Source organism: Dipodomys merriami, unplaced genomic scaffold (assembly GCF_024711535.1).
Source record: "Dipodomys merriami isolate MVZ:Mamm:240054 unplaced genomic scaffold, mDipMer1.0.p SCAF_20, whole genome shotgun sequence".
Taxonomy (NCBI): Eukaryota; Metazoa; Chordata; class Mammalia; order Rodentia; family Heteromyidae; genus Dipodomys; species Dipodomys merriami.
This window is the reverse complement of record NW_027203382.1, coordinates 20,546,434-20,567,444: the sequence shown is the minus strand read 5'-3', so window position 1 is coordinate 20,567,444 and position 21,011 is coordinate 20,546,434. Positions and strand designations below refer to the sequence as shown.

The 21,011-nt window shown below is 33.4% G+C and overlaps 1 protein-coding gene across 6 annotated transcripts in view; it reads right to left on the bottom strand.

Moving 5' to 3' along the window:
• The window catches only part of Ssbp2 (single stranded DNA binding protein 2), a 241,525-nt gene that overhangs the window by 37,349 nt on the left and 183,165 nt on the right, over window positions 1-21,011 (bottom strand). For 4 of the 6 annotated variants that reach the window (XM_070031150.1, XM_070031155.1, XM_070031152.1 and 1 more), the window contains 4 exons: window positions 19,362-19,421; window positions 11,383-11,449; window positions 10,009-10,079; window positions 3,140-3,231 (listed from right to left, as the gene is read on the bottom strand). In XM_070031150.1, the coding sequence (XP_069887251.1) occupies window positions 3,140-3,231; window positions 10,009-10,079; window positions 11,383-11,449; window positions 19,362-19,421 (290 nt within the window). The remainder of the gene's footprint in view (window positions 1-3,139; window positions 3,232-10,008; window positions 10,080-11,382; window positions 11,450-19,361; window positions 19,422-21,011) is intronic. The other 2 variants (XM_070031156.1, XM_070031151.1) reach the window with 1 other exon arrangement.

Sequence of the window (21,011 nt, the reverse complement as noted above, 5' to 3'; positions counted from 1 at the left end):
AGGGATCCAGTTGCCAGTTAGAATGCAGTATTTAATTACTGTGGCCAAAGTTGGGATATTTACATTGTCATTACTAAAGGAAAAAAAATCCAGACATAATATTCTGCAAACCCCTTTTGCCTACCACTCTGATGTCTTTCTTTCAATTTTTAAGTAGCTTGTACTTAAAAAAAGAAAGAAAATCAAGCCACAAATATTAATGAGAAATACTTTTTTGCCAATAGACACTTAAAAAAACTCATTTATGATATGAAATTTCAACTAAACTTATTCAACTAAAGACAATGGAGATAAAATGTGTTTTTTATGTTTCTTTAGATTGTTTTGTGTGTGCCAATGTCAACACAATCATCATCCTCTCTGGCTGTAGCTTCCACACTTAAAAAGTTTCCCTGAGATACGGGGAAGGGAGGTGAAGGGTAAACAAAGGAGGAGGCTGCAATGCTTGGTAAGAAATGTATGCATTATCCTGCCCATGTAATTGTAGCCCCTCTGTACAGTATGTTCTCAAATAAAATAAAATAAAATTTAAAAAAAAAGTTTCCCTGAGATAGAAAAACATTAACAGAAAAAAAAATTCTCTGAAGTCATCCTACCTTATAGAAAATGGTCTCAAAGTAAAATAAAATAGTAGCAAATGATGGAAATTAAAGTTTATAAGACTTAAAAGTTCATTTAAACCAGATATATAAATAGTAAAACACTATATGATATAAAATATTTAAAAGTTTTTGGGACATTTAAGAAACAGAAACATCTACAAAAATAATCACAGTAAAAATTTCAGTTGCATTTTTAATCTCCATAATGAATTGGGTATACTCATGAAAACGTGAGACATGAACTAGATAATTTTAACCAACTATTTGAGGTTCTCAATGGTCACCTGAAACTTTTTTCCCTCTACACCAGCAAAACCAGGTTGAACTGGGTGGGGAAAATTCTGTTCATGGGCAGTTGAAGGCCTGTGAAATCATGTGACCTGGCCTTACTAAAGCAATTGCAGGCAGCATTAAAATTCAATAAAGAGGAGGTTTTTTGTTTTTTTCTCTTAGTAACATAACTATCAATAACAGCTAACATCTCCCAATAAAGGCTCTTGGCAGATCAGAAGGTTCCCTACTCCTGAAAGTCATATAGCCAATTAGAATGTATAATAATGTACAAAAAACAATACTTATCTACGTTTTTTTTTTTTTTTTGCAGTCATGGCGCCTGAACTCTGGGCCTGGGCACTGTCTCTCAGCTCTTCAGCTCAAGGCTAATGCTCTACCACTTGAGCCACAGTGCCACTTCTGATTTTTTCTGCTTATGTGGTGCTGAGGAATCAAATGCAGTGTCTCATGCATGCAAGGCAAGCACTCTACCACTGAGCTACCTTCCCAGCCCCTTTAGATACGTTCTTAATATTTAATGACATCTCTGGGTCATTTTAAAATTAAAAAAATTTTAAATATATTCAAATTTATTACATTGCAAAGGGGGAAGCTAAGCAGGTAAACTTGATATGCATATCCATACTATTGGTAAAAGTTCCGGTATGGATATAAGAACAAAATATTATCCATTCCTTTATGTAGAAACCATTAGTAAAAGGCTAATAAGCCTTTGAGGAATTCAAGAAGAATCAGACTTAATGTTTACCCATATTTATTTTAAAAGTAAAATGATATGATAGAAAAATCTGACCTACTTAACCCTGGCTCTCTTAATTTTGAGTCTGTCTAGTACCTATCTATTAATCTATTTTCAGTTTTTTTTAAAAAAAGTGCATCCTATAAAAATAGTTTCATTTTATTTTTTGACACACCGTCTTGTATTTCTCATTGCAATGGGTTAACCTGTATCCCTATTTAAACAATTTGATTTTTCCCTTCCCCTCCCCAAATTATATCAACATCAAATACAGTGAAAACAGGGGTTAGACCATGGGGTTGGGACATACAAAGCAACAAAAAATCACGTGGTACCTTATAAATACGTTAGAAACAATAGCAAGCAAGAAAAAACCACTAGTGTGCTTATCTTGGGGGTTCATTTACAATTTAGGTGGGAGTGGGGTAAAGGAGGGAGTATAGTTGTAGAGAAGGGAGGGAAGGGATGGTAGGGAAAAAACAAAGGAGGAGGCAACAATGCTTGATAAAAAATGTACTCATTACCTTGCTCATGTAATTGTACAGTATTTTCACAATAAAAAACTTATTTAAAAAATAAAAGAAAATAAAATAGTTTCAGAAACTCCAAAATAATCCCTACATACATCAAAAGAGCTTATGGCACAGTAGATCTTCAATGCCATCAAATGCTACTTGAGTTGTTTCATTTAATATGTAAGGAATTAAGACATCAGTTGATGCAAAGTATTTTTTTAGGATATATCTACAAACTTACACAAACAATTTATTTCTGTTAAGTTTTCTTTAGGACACATCATAGAATTGGTCCTCTGGTGAATTAATGAAAGTTACTAACAAACACTAGTGTATATTGCCTTTGACATCAGGTTGGAGAATAAAAAAATGAATATAAATTCTGTGACAAACTGCATTACATTGGCTGATAAAAATGAAGTACTAAGTATGAGTTGGATTTCTTTTATCCCCTAGTAAAAAAACAACAAACCCCTCTTATTCCTTACCTAAGTGCATCTTGAATTTTTATAAAGAAAATTCATCTTATGATATAGAAAGTTCCTTAAAAGAGAAGATACTACCAAAGAGAATTCTTTCTTTGTTTTTAAGTGGTCCCAATAAAGCAAAATGAATCACTGTGTATCTGCTAAAATAAGGCCAAAGAATTTCAATTATCTACTTCTGCAGAATTAGGACATGGTACTCGTGCCAGCATTTCTTTATACTTTTCTATAGATTCTATAGGAAGGCTATGCAGTTATTAAGAAGAAACATGCTAATCATTGTTATTTATGACATCTGAAAATGGAAAAAAATTACCATTTGCAGGGTTAGAAAGAAAACATGTAATTATATAATGAAAAGGAAGCAAGCATTTCAGCTCATGTTTAGCTCATTTTAATACTTTACAGGAATTGAGGTGTTTAAACTGTTTTGCAATCAGTATCTTTTTAGAAGACAGAAAACAAAACACGTTACTAAACATAATAATATAGCATTTGGCTTACATGTTCATTCCAGGCATTCCAGGGCCACCTAAAGCATTCAGTGGGGGTCTCATTGCACCTCCATAGTTCTGTAATGATAACCAAGGGTCAGACTACCACAAAACAAAAAAACAAAACCAAAGAGGAGGGGGGAAAGAAAGGAGAGCAGGTTAATGATTTCCCTACATAACTCCTGATTGGATAAGGCCTGTGTAATTCATTCTCTGAAGAGTCCACTCTTGTATTTTTTTGCATCTACTTTTAACAATTAATTTGGTTTGTGTCTTAAAAACTACATGCATATGGAAGACCATCAGAGCATGTTAAATCATTAAGAATGGTTGGAATGTAATAGTCAACATTATTTTATTAATTTCAAAATACCTGGATACTAGTAAACTTTTTCAAATAAAACATTTCATAAATCCACAATTCTATTTTTAGAAAAATATACTTGTTCAACTAGTTTGAAATTGTCAGACTGAGAACAGTTACATAAAGTCTGAAAAAAATGGTAAAAGCAGCGTAAGGAAATTTACTATAAACTATTGATCATAATATAATATATCTAACATGGAAATGTACTAATATATACAAATATACAAAATACATGGAAAATAAAGTATATTCAAAAAATGCATGCACAAATTACACAACCCAATAAAACTAGTTAATATTGACCATCTGACTTTGAAGGTAAAAATCATTTAATGTTTTATATGGATATTATATTAGCTTACTTGTGTTAATGGCCAAAAAGTTACTATTATCGTGTAAATTTATTTTAACATTTATAAGGGACTTTCACACTACTATACTACTAATAGTAATAATTTCACGAATGATACAATTTCTCCTATTCTTCTAAGCATTTTCATTGATTTTTCTTTTTATTTTGTTTATTAACTCTTTAAGTATTGCTTTTCCCAAGTTCTAGTTAGAATATTCTTTTCTCAATACACATTTATGGGTAATCTTATCTATTACAATTTTCAAACTATTTATGCCTTAGGAAGTCCAAATATTTATATTTTATCATCTATCTTGCCCAGTTCCTTGGTAGCTCATGTTGAATTTCACGAGTTGTTCCCATCATGTGCAACATAACCAAAAGAAACTCATTATTACCTTCTTGTGATTGAGTTTATTGTTGCTCTTATTTTGTTTGACTTGTTGAAAAGATAGGTACTAAGCCTTTCACCTGGCTAGGCAAGTATTCTACCACTTGACCTATACCCATAGCACTTTTGATTTTATTTTGTTTTTGAGACAGCCCCATTAATTTTTCCCAGGCTGACCTTGAGATCTTCCTTGCCTTCTTCTATTTCATAGCTGGGATTATGAGGTCTATCACCATGGCCAAGACGACTGAGTGCTATGTGTCGCTTCCCTTAGTCAGTTCTGTGGTACCACTTGCCACTGAACAGTCCACAGCAAAAATTATTTAGGGTTTCTTGACATCTTTTATTTCCCATATTTAACCAGAAAAAAAGACTATTGACTTGTCTGTGAAATGGTTTTTAAAATAGTAATCTCGTTCCTGTCTCTAATCTTGGTTATGTGCTAAAGCAACTGTACTATCTTCACAGGCCTCCTTTACTCTCTACCTGTCCCAAGCTACTTCCATACTGCTGTCTCAGTTAAGTCACTTGAAATCTATGGAGACCACAGAGCTCACCACAGTCTATGTTTTCTCCTCTGTTACCTATAATTTTCACTTTTCTTTTCTACATCCAATCATATTTCCAGCCTACTGTATTTTCCAAGTTCACAAACATATAATACAGTTTATTACTCATTTTAACTCATCTTTCTGGCACTTTTTTTTGGTAGTATTACAATGGCAAGGAAATCAATCAATTAATGAAGGATCTGTTAGCTTTAAAGATAAATAAATGAAACAGCCTAGTTATATGGTATGTTCACTGCTTATTTACTTTAAGGGGATCTTATTTGAATCTCTTAATTCGTGAGTTATGGGATGATAGAATGGTTTTTGAGCCATGGGTTAAATGATTAGCATGGTGATAGTAATTAGCAAAGGGGTTATGAGAAAATGTAAAAAGAGAGATGAAATATGAGTGGTAAAGTAAGAGAAATGCTCCATAAGAAAACTCTCCTTCTTCTTTAGTCTAAAAAGAAAGTATTAATTTTCCTTGTAGCTCTGGATATTGAACTATCTTGGTTTGAATCCCTACTAATATGACCCAATAACACAGGGTCTCATTATGTTTTCTGGCTGGCCTCAAACTTGTGATCATCAGCCTTAGCCTTCAGAGTGCTGGGACTACAGGTGTGTGCTATGACATGTGGCTGCTTCTTCATGTGTAATGTTGGACCAATGATTCTCCAATTTCTATATTCTTTATTTGCAAACTGACAATATTGTCATCCTTGTAGACATGTTGGAGGATAAAAGGAAAGACCAAGTACTAATCACAGTGCTTCTTGAACAAAAATCATGGCACTTGAATGAGTACACTTTTCCTTAGCTTCCCATTTGTTCTCAACTCTGATCAAATTACTTGCCTGTTTATGTTATTTTTCTAGCTGTATCTTTATCTCCTGCTGAACAGTAGTACCTTGAAGGCAGAGTATATTTTATTCATCTTTGGTACTTGATGTTGTTCAAGTATTGTGTTTGAAATATAGTAGGTCTTTAATAACTGTTGGGCTTATTAAACTGAATTATCACACGAAATCAATAAGCAATTATTCAATATAGTACATAGTTGATAGATTTATGAAAAATTCTTTTTCTGATTAATCTAATGCAAAAAGAAACCAAGAAGTAAAGATAGAATAACAACAGGCTTTCCAAGTGATATCAACAAAGGCAGAATGGGAAGAGCTAATTTAGAATCGCTGAATTTTAAAGCTGATGGCAACTATACAATTCCATCTGTTCTAATCTCTCTTCCAATGCAATGTTCCTTATAAAATGGCTGTTCATACTCTGCTTGGATACTTTATAAAGTCTTTCCTTGATTGGACAGTTTAATTTCTAGGAAGTTTTCCCCTGTACTGGGCTGAATTCTACCACTTATATTAGATTTGGAAGGATGGAATCAGTTTTCTCTCTGTGTGAGAGCACATCATATATTCATCTCACCATTTCTGCAGCCCAAGTATCTGATTTGGAAATCTTACTTGCATATAACTTAATTATCCTCCACAATTCTGGAGGAACTGGAAATAGTTGGGTAGTTAGAATGAATTTTTTGGTTATCATTCAGTACTTTCTGAACTTAAAGATGCAGGTCAACTTCTTGCTTGAGACAAGTAAAAGATGACTTCAAATAGAGTATCAGGAGGAATATTTTGTTGATTTAACAGATAAAGTTGTATTTGTATTGAAAGGACACCAATATAAATTTTTAAAAATCACATACTGTTACTATACTTAGATTTAAAACAGATTAAGATGGAGCCAATATATCTGAATTGTAGGCAAACTTTTATTTCTTCATCTGCACAGTTTTAACTGTTAACCACGTGGTTATACAAACCAGCATTATTCAAGAATCACTAGACTATGCATACTTCTTTTAAAACCTCAGTTGTTCTAATATATAACTACTGTACCCCTTCACCGTGTTTATCTTAAGTTTAAGAAAATGAAGCAATGTTTATGAAAAGCAAGTATGTGTAATGTATTTGTGCATAAAGGAAAACACAATGTTTCAGACTGTTTTTTACAATATAACTAAAAAGAAGAAGAAAAGGGAGATGCAGGCTGTTTTTGTGTGGCATCTATGTAGTTAAATGCTTGTTCTGAGACGTGTTTTCCAATATCAAGAAATATAGCTAACCTTTATCATAAATAGCACAGTTTATAATGTACATATTTTAGATGAGAACTGATGCCAAATAAATTTATCATATGACTTCTCTTGTTCCATGGGATTTTAGTAGTAATTTTTCCTACTGTACCATTCATATGAGTATGATTCTGATTTCATTGAAATGTTTAAGTTCCCTACCCATCCTTTTATTTGTTGCTATGATTTTATAAGGTTATGATAGGTATTTATTGTTTGTGAGGTAAGTTATTACCAAGGCACTTTCTCTCATATTATATAGAAATAGATAGCAAAGGCATCTTAATCTACACAGAAGAAATAAACTAATATCTTTAATTTTGAAAATCAAAGATTTTTGAAAAAAGTGTAACATAGTTTCTCAAAGTCATCAATAAATTGCTCAACAGAAATATGTTTTAATCTGTTGTAACTTATTTGTAACATAAAGATATAGTTATTTATCTATTTATAAAACATAGTAATGAGAATGTTTTTAACTTTTTGCGTTTTCAAATGAGAGCTGAGAGTTCAAATAGCTTATGCAATCACTATATACTTATTTGAACACAGCAATACTGACTCTTTCATCTCCTTTCTAAAAGTAATAAAAGCTAATATTAGTCTGGTAGGTTGTGAACATTTATAATTACAACACTTGAGGGGTAGGAATAAGGCAGGGATTGGGGAGACAGGTAGAAGGATTGGAGTTCAATGCCAGCCTGAGGTATGTAGTAAAACCTTGTCTCCAAAACAGAACAACAAAAACAGCCCTTATCCCAACAGTAATAGTCTTGGAATGACAAGAACTTAGAGAGTAGCTAGTTGAAAAATAACTGAACAATGATAATTAAACTATAGGTATGAAGGTTTTGATGCATATTTATAATGAATCACTTAAACTTTGGGGAAAACATTCTTTAACTCCTAAACACACAACTTGGTTGTTCTAGTTTATAAAGACTAGAAGTTCATTTAGTCATTTAGTCAATAGCCCATACATCTTATAAATTCTAACTACTATTAATATCAGTGAGAAGCCGTTTCTAATCTGGGTAGAAAGAGGAAAAATAATTTAAATGGAAAGGTTTGGAAAAAATTATATTAAGTGAAGTAAGCCAGGCCCAAAGAAGCATAGGTCCCATGGTTTCCCTTATTTGCAATATCTAGTATAGGTATGAGTTAAGCGGAAAAGGTCAGATAATGTGATGTTAGGAAAATGAACCCTTAAATATGTATTTTAATGTTTTCGTTTCTTTCATGCATGTGTTTCTAACGCATTTATAAGATTATTTCTTTGTTGCTTTGTATGTCCCTCCCCCACAGTGTAACCCCCGCTTTCACTATATTTGATGTCAGTATAACATGTGGAGGAGATGGGGACAAACAAGTCGTTTAAGGATTCAGGTGGACCTGTTGCAACAATGAGAAGTACAAAATGTCATGTCTAAACAAGAGTTTTATATGATCATAAGAAACTATATTTGAAAAAACTGATCCTAAGCAAAATAACTGGGGGTAAAGAGGGTGGGAGGTGCTGACCTCTATGTTTACATAGTGAATTTCTTTTTTTGTTGTTGTTCTTGGTCGTGGAGCCTGAACTCTGGGCCTGGGCATTGTCCCTGTGCTCTTCAGCTCAAGGCTAGCGCTCTACCACTTGCGCCACAGCACCGCTTCCGGCTTTTTCTAATCATGTGGTGCTGAGTAATTGAAAACAGGGCCTCATGCATTCTAGGCAAGCACTCTGCTACTGTCCCACTGAGCCACCTTCCCAGCCCATCTTTGTGACTTTTTTAATGGAAAATGAGAAACTTAGGTTATATGAGCTTCGTGTTTAATATAGTTTATATTATTGTATGTTGACTAGAAACTTCTTGGTCTAAATTATCTTAGTGCTGCATTCTTAAGTCTTTGATCCCCATTGTAGGGTCAATAAAATATTAGTTTAAAATATATACATGAAATAAGTTACTAAATTATCATGGGCAATGCTTTTAAATGGCAGCATAAATTCTGCTAAATTCTAGTCTATGAACTAAAATTTTTAAAATGATTTTTGGACAAGTTTTCTTTAAAACATCATAAAATTAATTTCTATTTCAAGCCATTTTTCCTAGAGAAACAAAAGGACATTTTAGCTAAAATAAATGATATTCATGAAAAAGATGCTTGAAAGTTGAGCAAACCTTAGAACATGCTCAATCTCAGTATATTGTTTTGGGGAATTTTGATAGAGAAACCATTTCTGAATGGCTTTCTATTGCTTTACAATTCTATACAAATAGTTGTATATAACAAATTTCTGATGACATTCTTTAAAAGATTTATAGAAATATATTTAATGTTTATTGTATTTAGTATTTTCAATTGAATAGGTTTTATTAACTATATGTCCTCCCCATCCTCCTGGTAGTTCTGGGTTTAAATTCAGGACCTACAGTGCTTGCTAGTCAGGTGCTCTATTGTTTGTACCTCTAGCCCCTTGTTATTTTTTAGATAGAATTTCACTTTATTTCTCCAGCTGGACTGGACCATGATCTTCCCATTTATGCTTCTCAAAATAGAGCAACAGGCACCTGCCACCATGCCCAGATTTCTTCTTCTAAAATGAGGTCTCATGAACCCTTTGTTTGGGAGGATTCAATCTATGACCTTCCTGATCTCAGTCTCCCAAGTAGCTAGGATTTTGGGTCTAAGTCACCAAATGGCTAAAATATTTCCTTAAAAGAGTAATGATTCTCTTTTTATATTTACTATAATGTATTTCTGCAATGTATTGGGGAAATATACTGCATAGAAATATATTAAACATAAAATTTGAAAGTATAGGTTATTGTTATACCAGTCTACAAATATCATATATATCATATCCTCAAGAGCCTACCAACTATGAATATCAACAAGACTTAAGGTGGTGAGGATTGAATCCAGGATGTATGCTAAACATGTACTCTCCTACTAAGTTAAAATCTTCAGACACAATGTGTAACAAGACTTTAAGGCATATGTTAAAAATGAACAAACACTATGGCCTACTTATATAAGATGAAAGCAAAATGCTTAGCATCCAGCTTCTGTACCTATCATTACCTGTGGTCCTAAGGGCACCATTCCTCTTGGAGGAGTCATTCTCTGCATTGGGCCACCCATATTTGGATGTCCTGAAAGAAAGTTAGAAGGTATTAGTAGTGTAATGATCATGAACACTAAATTAGAGACTAGCTTACTCCCTTGATAGTATAATAACATCTTATAGAACAAGTGTCTGAGTGACTGATTTCTTCATAACTTGTCTTTTATGGCCATTTTTCTACTTCTGGCCATCATCTACCCACACTATATTTATATATTTCTTTCTTCTCTTTGTTAAAATATTTTTCTCACATTTGCTCATTTTTCTAGAATAGTAAAATAGAGCTTTAGAGATGTGTACTACTACTATGTATCTCTGGGAAGGACTTGATTATTGGAATAGTTAAGCTAACGAAGTCACTTGTTTCCTTATCCGTCTCCTGTGTACTATCCTATCTTCAAAAGGCAGAGAAAATAATAAAAAATGTAACTTTTCCTGATGGTTACAAATTATACAAAAAATTCTAGATATGACTAACATATGGAATGCTGATACCTATGTATTTTTAAAATACTTTAACTACCCTAACATTCGTAATTAAGAGTTATATATAATTTAGTCATGTTGTCTGCAAAAATACAACTGATTATTATGGTAGATATGTACAAACAAAAACTTTCATTGAAGCATTGAAAATTTCCTTTTTGGTCTATACATCAACCTTACTTCCCAGGGTCTGCCCTGGGAAGGCCAGGCAGACTCCTCCCTCCTCTCGGCTAAGTCTCTGCCTAGCACCTGTGTCACCTAGGTAATTGGTACACCTGGACAGTCACTTCCCCTTCCTCTTAGGTCACATCCTAGGCTGCTGCCCCCCAGTTACACTTCCCATCTGACCGGAGGAGGGTCCAAGGCTCTGAGGTCAGTCATATCCACATCTGGTGTGGCCACACCACAGAAGGCTGTGCCTTCTCCCTGCCCCTTCCCTACTTAAACCCAGGCCAGACCTGGCCAGCCCCCTTTCAGCCATGTGGTCTCCACCATGCAGCAGTTCAGTAAAACAATGAACTTCTCTTCCTGCCTGAAAATCGTGTGGTGTTCTCTTTATTGGCTACCTAATTAAACCTAGCATATTTAATGTACCTTACACTTTTTTTTTTTTTTTTGGGTCCGGTTGTGGGGCCTGAACTCTGGGCCTGGGCGCTGTCCCTCAGCTCTTCAGCTCAAGGCTAGCGCTCTACCACTTGAGCCACAGCACTACTTCCGGCTTTTTTCTTTTTGCTTATGTGGTGCTGGGGAATCGAACCCAGGGCCTCATGCATGCAAGGCAAGCGCTCTATCACTGAGCCACCTTCCCAGCCCCTGTACCTTACACTTCTATTTCAGGTGGTTACCTTGTTGTCGTGTTGGGTCCATTCCACTGGGGAGTAATGGCTGACTTCCTGGGACACCTCCAAGTGCCTAGCAATTTGGTAAAACAAGGTAGGAAGCAATATTGTAAATATATATGCAATGATGTTTAAATACTTCCCTTTAAAATTTCTATAACTACACAGTGCATTCAGTACTCAAGATTTTTATGTTTATACTCAGTAATAAATGTTATAGTTCTACATAGTGTTAGTTCTTGACTTTAGAAAGGTTTTATTTTGACCAATTTTGTGTCAAACAAGGTAAGGAAGATGAGGAAACAAAAGTCTAAGCAAAACCATTCTATTTCTTTCTGAAAAGTATAATGCTTTTTCTGAAATTTAACTTGCAAAAGGTTCCTGAAATGACTAATTGTATTTCTTAAAATTAAACTGGTTTTTTTTAAAAGAATAGTTTACCCATTTATCGTTAGAATAATAGCAGGGATAAAATGGCAAGGGACCAATGAATACTTTTTTCCCCCTGTAGTCATATTTTCCCTGAGAAACTCTAAAAAAATTCAATTAAGTTTGAACAATTGTTGTTTGTAAAAAAAAGTGAACTAAAAGTGCAAAGAATACAATTTAATAAGGTTTGTTTTATACTGACTCACACTTTTATATAATTGTCTGAGCAGCACTCAGAGGTGAATTAAGCTATATGTGATTTAAAACTGTGGATACCAGGAGTGTTTGAACACATGCATACAGAATCCTTCAAATATTTCAAAAGAAATTTCACATCAATGCGTGTATATAACCAAAGCAGTTCTTTAAATTATTATCACTTGAAATCAGTAGAGAGCTTCAATTTCTCAAGTATTCTTTCTTGTAATTCCACGAATGTTTTGCTTGCAAGCACAACCAATGCATATTTACAGAGTCCCTGCTTCATGAAATGTTTCCTGATTGCTTTTCCAGCCTAATTTCTTGCCACTGCCATACACATATTCTAATTTCAACTTCTATGGTTTTTTTCTATTTATACATTCAATTAATGATATCTAAATTCAACCTGTTAAAAAAAACTGGAAATAAGCCAGGCACTAATGGCTTACACATGTAATCTTAGCTAGTTAGGAGGCTGAGATCTGAGGATCAAGGTTCAAAGCCAGCCTGGGAAGAAAAGTCCATAAGACACTTATCTCCAATTAGCCACCAAAAAAAGCTAAAAGAGTTGTGCTCAAGTGGTAGAGTGCCAGTCCTAAGAGGAAAATGCCATGAGTGAGCAAGATGCTCTGAGTTCCAGTACCAGCATTCATGTATACACATACAGACATAGACAAAAAAATTATATACAAAATATCACTTCTCTCAGTCAGCTCACTGTTCTTTGGTTATTGCTGATACCTTTTAAATCTCAATTTAGTGTACCTTTTTCTAACAAAATTCTTATAACTCCAGTCTGGGTAAGTATATACTATACATATACATGCATAAATGAATATATATGTACATGTATGTTTAGGATAGGTATGTACATATATACTATTTTTGTTCCATGAATAATACAAGATTTCCCATATACCTGGCTATTTGGACCCATATTTTCTAATTATAATTTCACATTTGCCTTATTACCCTGTCTTTCCTTCTCTCTCTCCCTCCATTCATTCTTGAAATTCTTTTCCAGAACTACTTGGGAGCAAGCTACAGACATACTGCCTTACCACCTCTATGCACTACAAAATATAGTAGCCCAAACAAGCATATTCTCCTACATAATTACCATGTTTTAAGAAATCAACAAAACTATCATCCAAGTTACAAAACTAATTTAAATTTACTAGTTTTTTTCAGTGACATCTCTTTTCTTTTCTTTTTGGTACCAAGACATCATAGAACCTATGCTGCCTTTGGCATGTTTCTTCTTCATGCCTGTTTATAGAACCCCAATCTATCATGTCCTCAACAGTTTTAAAGACAGTAAGCGTTGTACATTATCGGCTGATTCTGGTAAGTATACATGAACTTGACTCGGGTCATATTTTCCTCACAGAAATCCCATGGAAATGAGGCAATGCTCTTTTCAGTGTAGCACCTCTGTGGGCACATGAGGTTGATGCATCCACTATTGGTAATATTCATCTTTATCATCCATTGTGGTGTCTACAAGGTTCCTACAACATAAGGCCATTGTTTTTCCCTCTACAATTAGTTGATTTTTATTGCTAGCTATTCTGAGATTGTTAATGTCACATTCCTCATTAGTCCTTTGTTACTTCCATTAAAAATCCCTAATCTCAGAAATGGTTGACAAATGGAGACATTCTATGATCACCACTGTTACAAAGTTTCATAGTTGGAGTTTTCACAGTGAGGAAAAGCTGTCCATATTTATTCTAACTTAACTGATCTCTTAACTCAAAGCCCAACCACAGTGTTATCTGTGTGGCTCCTGCACAGTCCTGAATGACCCAGCACAGATGAAGGTAGAAACTCACTACGTTTTCTCAGAGGAACTTATGCTTCTCTTTTGTAGAAATTACATGCTGTAATTTCTCTTCATACTGTAAGTTCTGAAAGAATAAAGACCTTATTTGTGACTATTGACAGTAACAAATGTTTATTGAAGAACTAAAAGGAATAAATTTAGATTGGACAATTTTAGGCATCCTGAGTACTAAAGTAAAAAACATAGAATAAAAATCAGAGAATAAGGAGAAAAAGTAGAAAAAGATTTAATTATTTTAAAATGCCAAGGAGAAGTAAGGAAATTGGGCTGGGAAGGTAGCTCAGTGGTAGAGCGCTTGCCTTGCATGCATGAGGCCCTGGGTTCGATTCCTCAGCACCACATAAGCAAAAAGAAAAAAGCTGGAAGTGGCGCTGTGGCTCAAGTGGTAGAGCACCAGCCTTGAGCTGAAGAGCTGAGGGACAGCGCCCAGGCCCAGAGTTCAGGCCCCACAACCGGATCCAAAAAAAAAAAAAAAAGAGAGAAGTAAGTAAATTGAATAGGTATTAAATTAGGAAAGTATCATAATCACTATTTCCTAAGAATACATGAGGAAAAAGGAAAAAGAGGGCAAGTACTTTAAAAATAATAAAGAAATGAAGACAAAAATATGACTAACATTACATTCAATTTTGAATCTGAAATCCATGCTTTTGTACATATGTGTGTGTGGAACTGGGGTTTGAACTCAGGTCCTTGAGTTCAGTAAGCAGGCACTCTATCATGTGAGCCTAGCTTCCAGTACTTTATGCTATTGTTTTTTTAAACAGAATTTAACTTTTTGCCTGGACTGACCTGGCCTATGATCCTCTTATTTATACTCCTATTTACTGGGATGACAAGTATGTACCACCTTGCCCAAAAGTTTGTGCACTTTTGCTCAGCAGTGTCTCAAACTGTTATCTTTCCAGTCTCAGATTTGGAAGTAAACATTACAGACTGAGCAGTGCACTGTACCAGGTAAGCTCTTAGTTTTTTTGTCTTCGAGTTCTTAGCTAAATTATACACCCTAGACTTTGATGCTTAAGTTTCCAAGTCCAACTGTAAGTAAAGATGCTTTATTGCTCGTAAGAATTTGTTTAAAAATTTAGATTTCTGGATTTCAAATAATAATTTAAATGTTAATAATATAATTATTATAAAATATATGCTGTTCCTAATGACAGAAAGTAATTTTTGAATTGGCCAAAGAAATTACTTCATTTTATCATTAGCTACTAATTTATAGAGGCAGGTAAAACATATTTAAAATTTAAAGTTAGAGATCCCTATATACTAAATACTCCTTTTTAGTAACTAAGATACTCCTATTATTTACTTAGCAGTCTATATTTCTTTTTATTCAGCTTAAGTCTTCCATTTCATATTGGTAAATAAACTAAATAAAAGTTAAACTAAAAACTTTTTACAAGGCTAGAAAATTACTGGCAAAAGATATATAAGTAATGTTTATCTTGAATAAAAAAACATGAAGAATAAGTAGAAAGTTTAAAATATAGTATCTTAGTTACATGCTGATAGAGAAATTTTATTTTCCCTATGTGAAAAAAAGTCAAAACAATTTTTTCAATGCTCAAATGCCTATACTTTTTTTAATCTGAAAATTCATGAAGTCTTTTCAGAGTTAGCGTATGCTTACCAACTATTATATTCTTTTTCTTTACCATACAGGAACTACATATTAACTATTAATAAAGGAGAACTTACCGACTGAGTTTATCAGAAGAAAAAAATCTATTTTCATTAATCTATATATGTAATTAATATCTTTTTACAATTATAAATGTAATATGTGTGCTTAATGAAATTTTAAAAATACTAAATTTCTTTTTTAAAAAATTCAAAATTTCCCAACCTAGAAATAAAGCATATAGTTTCTACAGTCATCTTGAAATTTATGAGCATGTGTATGATGAGAGATGTATAGTGAATGAGAGAAAACTCTCATATGGTAAGAGTGAGAAATACATGCTTTGAGCTTTTTTTTTTAGTGTATGGTAATGAATCATATACACTTCAGAATATCAATAAATTTAATTCTATAGCATATCTTTTAATATCTGCATGCTGTTAACTGCTCACCTATGTATTGGCAAATATATATATATATATTTTTTTGGGGGGGGGGGTCCGGTTGTGGGGCCTGAACTCTGGGCCTGGGCGCTGTCCCCCAGTTCTTCAGCTCACGGCTAGCGCTCTACCACTTGAGCCATAGCGCCACTTCCAGCTTTTTTCTTTTTCTTATGTGGTGCTGAGGAATCGAACCCAGGGCCTCATGCATGCAAGGCAAGTGCACTACCATTGAGCCACCTTCCCAGCCCCTTGGCAGATATTTTTGAGGATCTGAATACTACTGTCAGAGGTAGAATGCTTTTAGAACAGCAAATTCCCATTTTCTGTTATCAATTCATGTATCTATTTGCATTGTTTGAGGAATGGTAAGTAAGGTATGGTGATTTATTGTTGGCATCATTCATCGACAATTTCTGAGTTTCAGGCTATTTTTATTCCTCCTCATAGTGTAGAATAAATGCTGTGAGTTTTTGCAACTAGGTATTTTATCTATGAGAAGGGGAAAGAGCTGCTCTACTTCAGGTAACAGATGCTTCAACAACACAGAGCTTTCAAAGAGCTGAACCAATTTCAATGTAAATTTGTATGATTAGGTCATTCTGTGGACTTAGTTTCTATACTTCGTGTTTCTTTGTATACATTAACTCTGTTGTATTTTACTTTTTGTTTTTGTTTTTGTTGTTGTTGTTGTTGTTGTTGGTCTTGAGGCCTGAACTTTGGGCCTGGGCACTTCCCTCAGCTCTTCAGCTCAAGGCTAGCGCTCTACCACTTGAGCAACAGCACCACTTCTGGCTTTTTCTGCTTATGTGGTGCTGAGGAATCAAACCCAGGGCCTCATGCATGCAAGGCAAGCACTCTACCACTGAGCCACCTTCCCAGCCCCTGTATTTTACTTTTTGTGACTTAACTTTCCTTTCATCATTTTAGGAGCAATTTACTACTATCTGTTTCCATTTTTTCTATGTATTTTTCTATATATTGCTCTTTTTATATTTCTAATATATTCTTTTCTATATAGTTTCAACACATTGATATGTGAGATTTCTAAAATAGTATAAGCCATTATAGATTTAGTCTAGAGATGTAAAAATCATTTCAGCAAAGTTTAAACTAAAATCTATAGTCTCATGACCAGTAATTTTAAATTGTGAAGCATCTGTTTACTAACAAAATAACTTTCACATATTCAAAATGTCTAGCCTATGGCACTGAATAACTTATTTAATTGTCTAATTTCTTAGGTACAATCTATAATAAGGAAAAGTTTTAGCAGATTAACTTAAAACTCAACTTAAAAGCTTTTTTCTTATTTTTATATTCATTCAAATTAATTAACAAAGTTAGGACAACTCCATTTAATGACTGCATAATAAAACTGAAGAATCAGATTTGTGCTTAAAAAGTTATGCTCTTGAAAATTTTCTTAAAATACTATTATTTATATTACCAGTATAATTATTTTTTAAAATAGCACAAATATAAATTATGTAAGTTCAACTAATATCTATATGAATTAGCAAAGTTTATGTGTGTGTATGTGTGTGTGTGTGTGTGTGTGTGTGTGTGTATGTGTGTGTGTGTGTGTCTGTCTGTCTGTCTGTCTCGGGGGCACTGACTTGACAAACATAGCTATGCTTTAAAATAGATTTTAATTGTATCTTTAGAAACTCCAATGATAATACATATGTGGTTTAAAAAATCTTCAAATAAATTAATTTTATAGACTCAAATTGATACCACTGACTAGTCTTAAAAGTGTGTCTTATATTCTCTAAAGATAAAATACCTAGTACAGTATTTTATACATGAGAGAAATGTCAAGAATATCACATGAACACAACTCCATAATTTTATCATATTTTCAGCATATATCCATCATTACTATAGAACTAATTGTATAGTTAAAAATATGTGAATAATATAACAAGAATTTCACATTTTTCTAATTCAGAGTTTCTGGAAACTTTTATATCTATAATATACAAAAGTTAGGGATGGGGTATTTGAAACATCTTAAAGGCACTAATAAGATAAACATATTTTTATCTTTTATAAAGAAAAATTTAAATACTCAGACATCTATAAAGTAGATTTGACTGTCAATAAACAAAGGTTCACCCACAGAGTAAATTCCCATATGCTGGCATAAGTGGCATCTGTGTACTTTTCTGTCTTATTTCATGCCATGTACCCCTGGCCCAATGTATTGCTTACAGATTGAGTCTGTAGGAGAAAAATGTCCCAGCTGCTAACTTGAGACCTGCCAAGCACTGAAATCACTGGACAACCCAGTGCTGCTTCCTGCTTGAATATATCCCTAAGGGTGGATCCTGGGTGTTGGTACTCCCTGATGTGCACTTAAAGCAGGGGAAGTCAGCAAATTAGGACACTTCAAAGACACAGTGTAATTTCAATATGAGTTTGGAGCAGAGGAATAGAATTCTGTTGCTATTAAGTTAATTAGTTACTGCAACTTTCTTGTTCCATTTTCGGTAGCGAAAAATTTAGATGTGCTAAGAGGTTAAGAATAACAAGGAGAAATTATTCTGATTTTACTTTATGTGTTAAAGTAAAATTAAATTAAATACCATTGACGTATGCAAACAACAGAATTAGAGAAAATGTTAAGATAATTTCCTTCTTATAAAGATTCTATATTGATGAGATTTAAATTTCTTAGTGCATTATATACATATATACATATTGGCTACACCCTAAAACTAAACTGTAAACTCATTGCAAGTAAAAATTGTGCTTTATTCTCCTTAGTAAATAAGTGTTTATTGTATTGATTTTAAAACCTACTTGAAAACAGAACATTTTCAAGCTTAAATCTTTAAGAAAAAAGAGATTAGGAGATTTATTGTTAAATATTTACTGATAGGTTTAATCCCAAGAAACAGCTAGTTATTTGTTTGAGATGCCATTACAACTAGGCAAAATTGTATGAATATTAAATCATGATGTTGAGGCTATATTATACTAAACCAAAGTATGTTCCTAAGAAATGTTCACAGTACTTCAATCTTTTGATTGAGAGGACAATCAACATTTACCAAAATTATACAAATCTTTAAAATTAAGTTCACAGTATGAGATAGACTTCAATGGTGAGTGAACTTTTTCTCTCTGAAACAATCCAGACAGTTTTAGGGTTGCAAGCCACATATAGTTCTTGACCTGACTATTCAAATCTGTATTGTAGTATAAAAGTAGTAACAGACAATAATTAAATGGATCTACGTGGCTGTGTTCCCAACAAAACTATTCATAGAAATAGCCAGTCCTTAAAGTAGATAATATATTACTGGAAGTAGCATTAATTGAACTAGATAAGGGATATTCTTATATTTTTATAGAAAAAGAAGTACTTGTGATGTTTTCTTTGTTGATTAAAAGAAAAACAAAAACAAAAACGTAAGTAGTACACAAATCTTACCTGATTAGGTATCCTCAGTGGGGGTCGTGGACCTCCAGGGTAACGAGGTGACATAAAAGGCTATTGAAGTAAAAAAGATAAACAAAACAAAAACAGCATGATATAAAATGCATATCTGCAAGTAAACTACTTAAATTTTTTTACAATTAACTCTAAAGCATAAAGCATTTTACTTTCCTTCCTGTGGGTACCTTCACTAAAATAAATATGTCCAAGAAAAATATCACCTTATTTTTTTTTTTACCTTGGAAAACATTTGGAAAATTCCCAAAGAAATTGCTAAAAACATTAAGAATGACTAAAGTGAGTACAGCGAAAACTTTTTAAAAATACAAATAATGACAGTTAATTGCTAACAAATAGGACTAAGAAAAGGTGATGTAATCTTAAGACTTCAGGAGAAAGCTTGTTATTTTGTTACACAAATTAAGTTCTGAATATATACTCTTCATTGAGTTGAAATATTTGCTTAATGCTTTCCCTTAATAATTTTAAAGTTTACAAATTTCATCTTTTCTTTTTATCTTTTTAATTTTTAATTTTTATATGTTTTTATTGTAAAAATACTGTACAGAGGGGTTACAGTTACATGAACAAGATAATGAGTACATTTTCTATCATGCTTTGTTACCTCCTCCTTTGTTTTTCCCCTACCATCCCTTCCCTCCCACCTCCATAACTACACTCTCCACCTCCCCCCCCAAATTGTAAAGTTTGTTTTTCAACATAGTGTCTTGTGCATCTCATTGTTACAATGGGTCAGCCTGTATCCCTATTTAAGCATTTTTTTTCGCCTTCCCCTCCCCAAATTAGAGAAGTGTATATGCAAGATGCAGGGCACGGACATCAAATACAGTGAAAACAGGGGTTATACCATAAGGGAGGAACATACAAAGAAACAAAAAAATCACATTATAAATATGTTAGAAACAATAGCAAGTAAAAAAAAAAACCTCTTGTGTCCCTATCATGGGGTTCATTTTGCTTAACATCATTTTATATAATCATATGTACATTGCTTTGGACCTTTTCTGCTTTTGCATCTCATTAAATGGCAAAGACGCTTCTTTTCTAGGAGCCGAAATAAGCTCTGACGTTGTTTCATTATGGGTTTGCTATCATTTAAGATTGACCAGAATTTTTTACCTAATTTTTATTGTTAAGAAGTTGTACAAAGAGATTTCTAGTCCATAAATCAGGTTATGAATATGATGTTTCTTGATCGATGGCAACCTTTCCTTCATTCATACCCATTTCATACCTTCCCATCCAGATGCTCAAATTATATAGTTCAAGCTTTACATAATGTATATTGAATATAATGACTGTATTTGTTCACCCTTTCTACCTCCATTCCTGTGGCGCTCTCATTCCCTGCCCCCAATATATTTCTACTTCCTGGTATTCATTTTGTTGAACAGTAGTTCATTAGTTGTTCTGAAGAGTTAACACCAGTGAGCTCTTTCCCTAAGTATACAATCTTCTCTTACTCCTGAGGAGCTGTGCTTACAGGCACAAATCATCATGCTTGGCCAAAGTCACTTTGAAATGAAATACAAAAAATTACTAGATTCCAAAAATTGAGACAAATATTAAATGTCTCTTTTGAAATAGAGCACATGAGATCAGTATGTTCATCTCAATATAAAA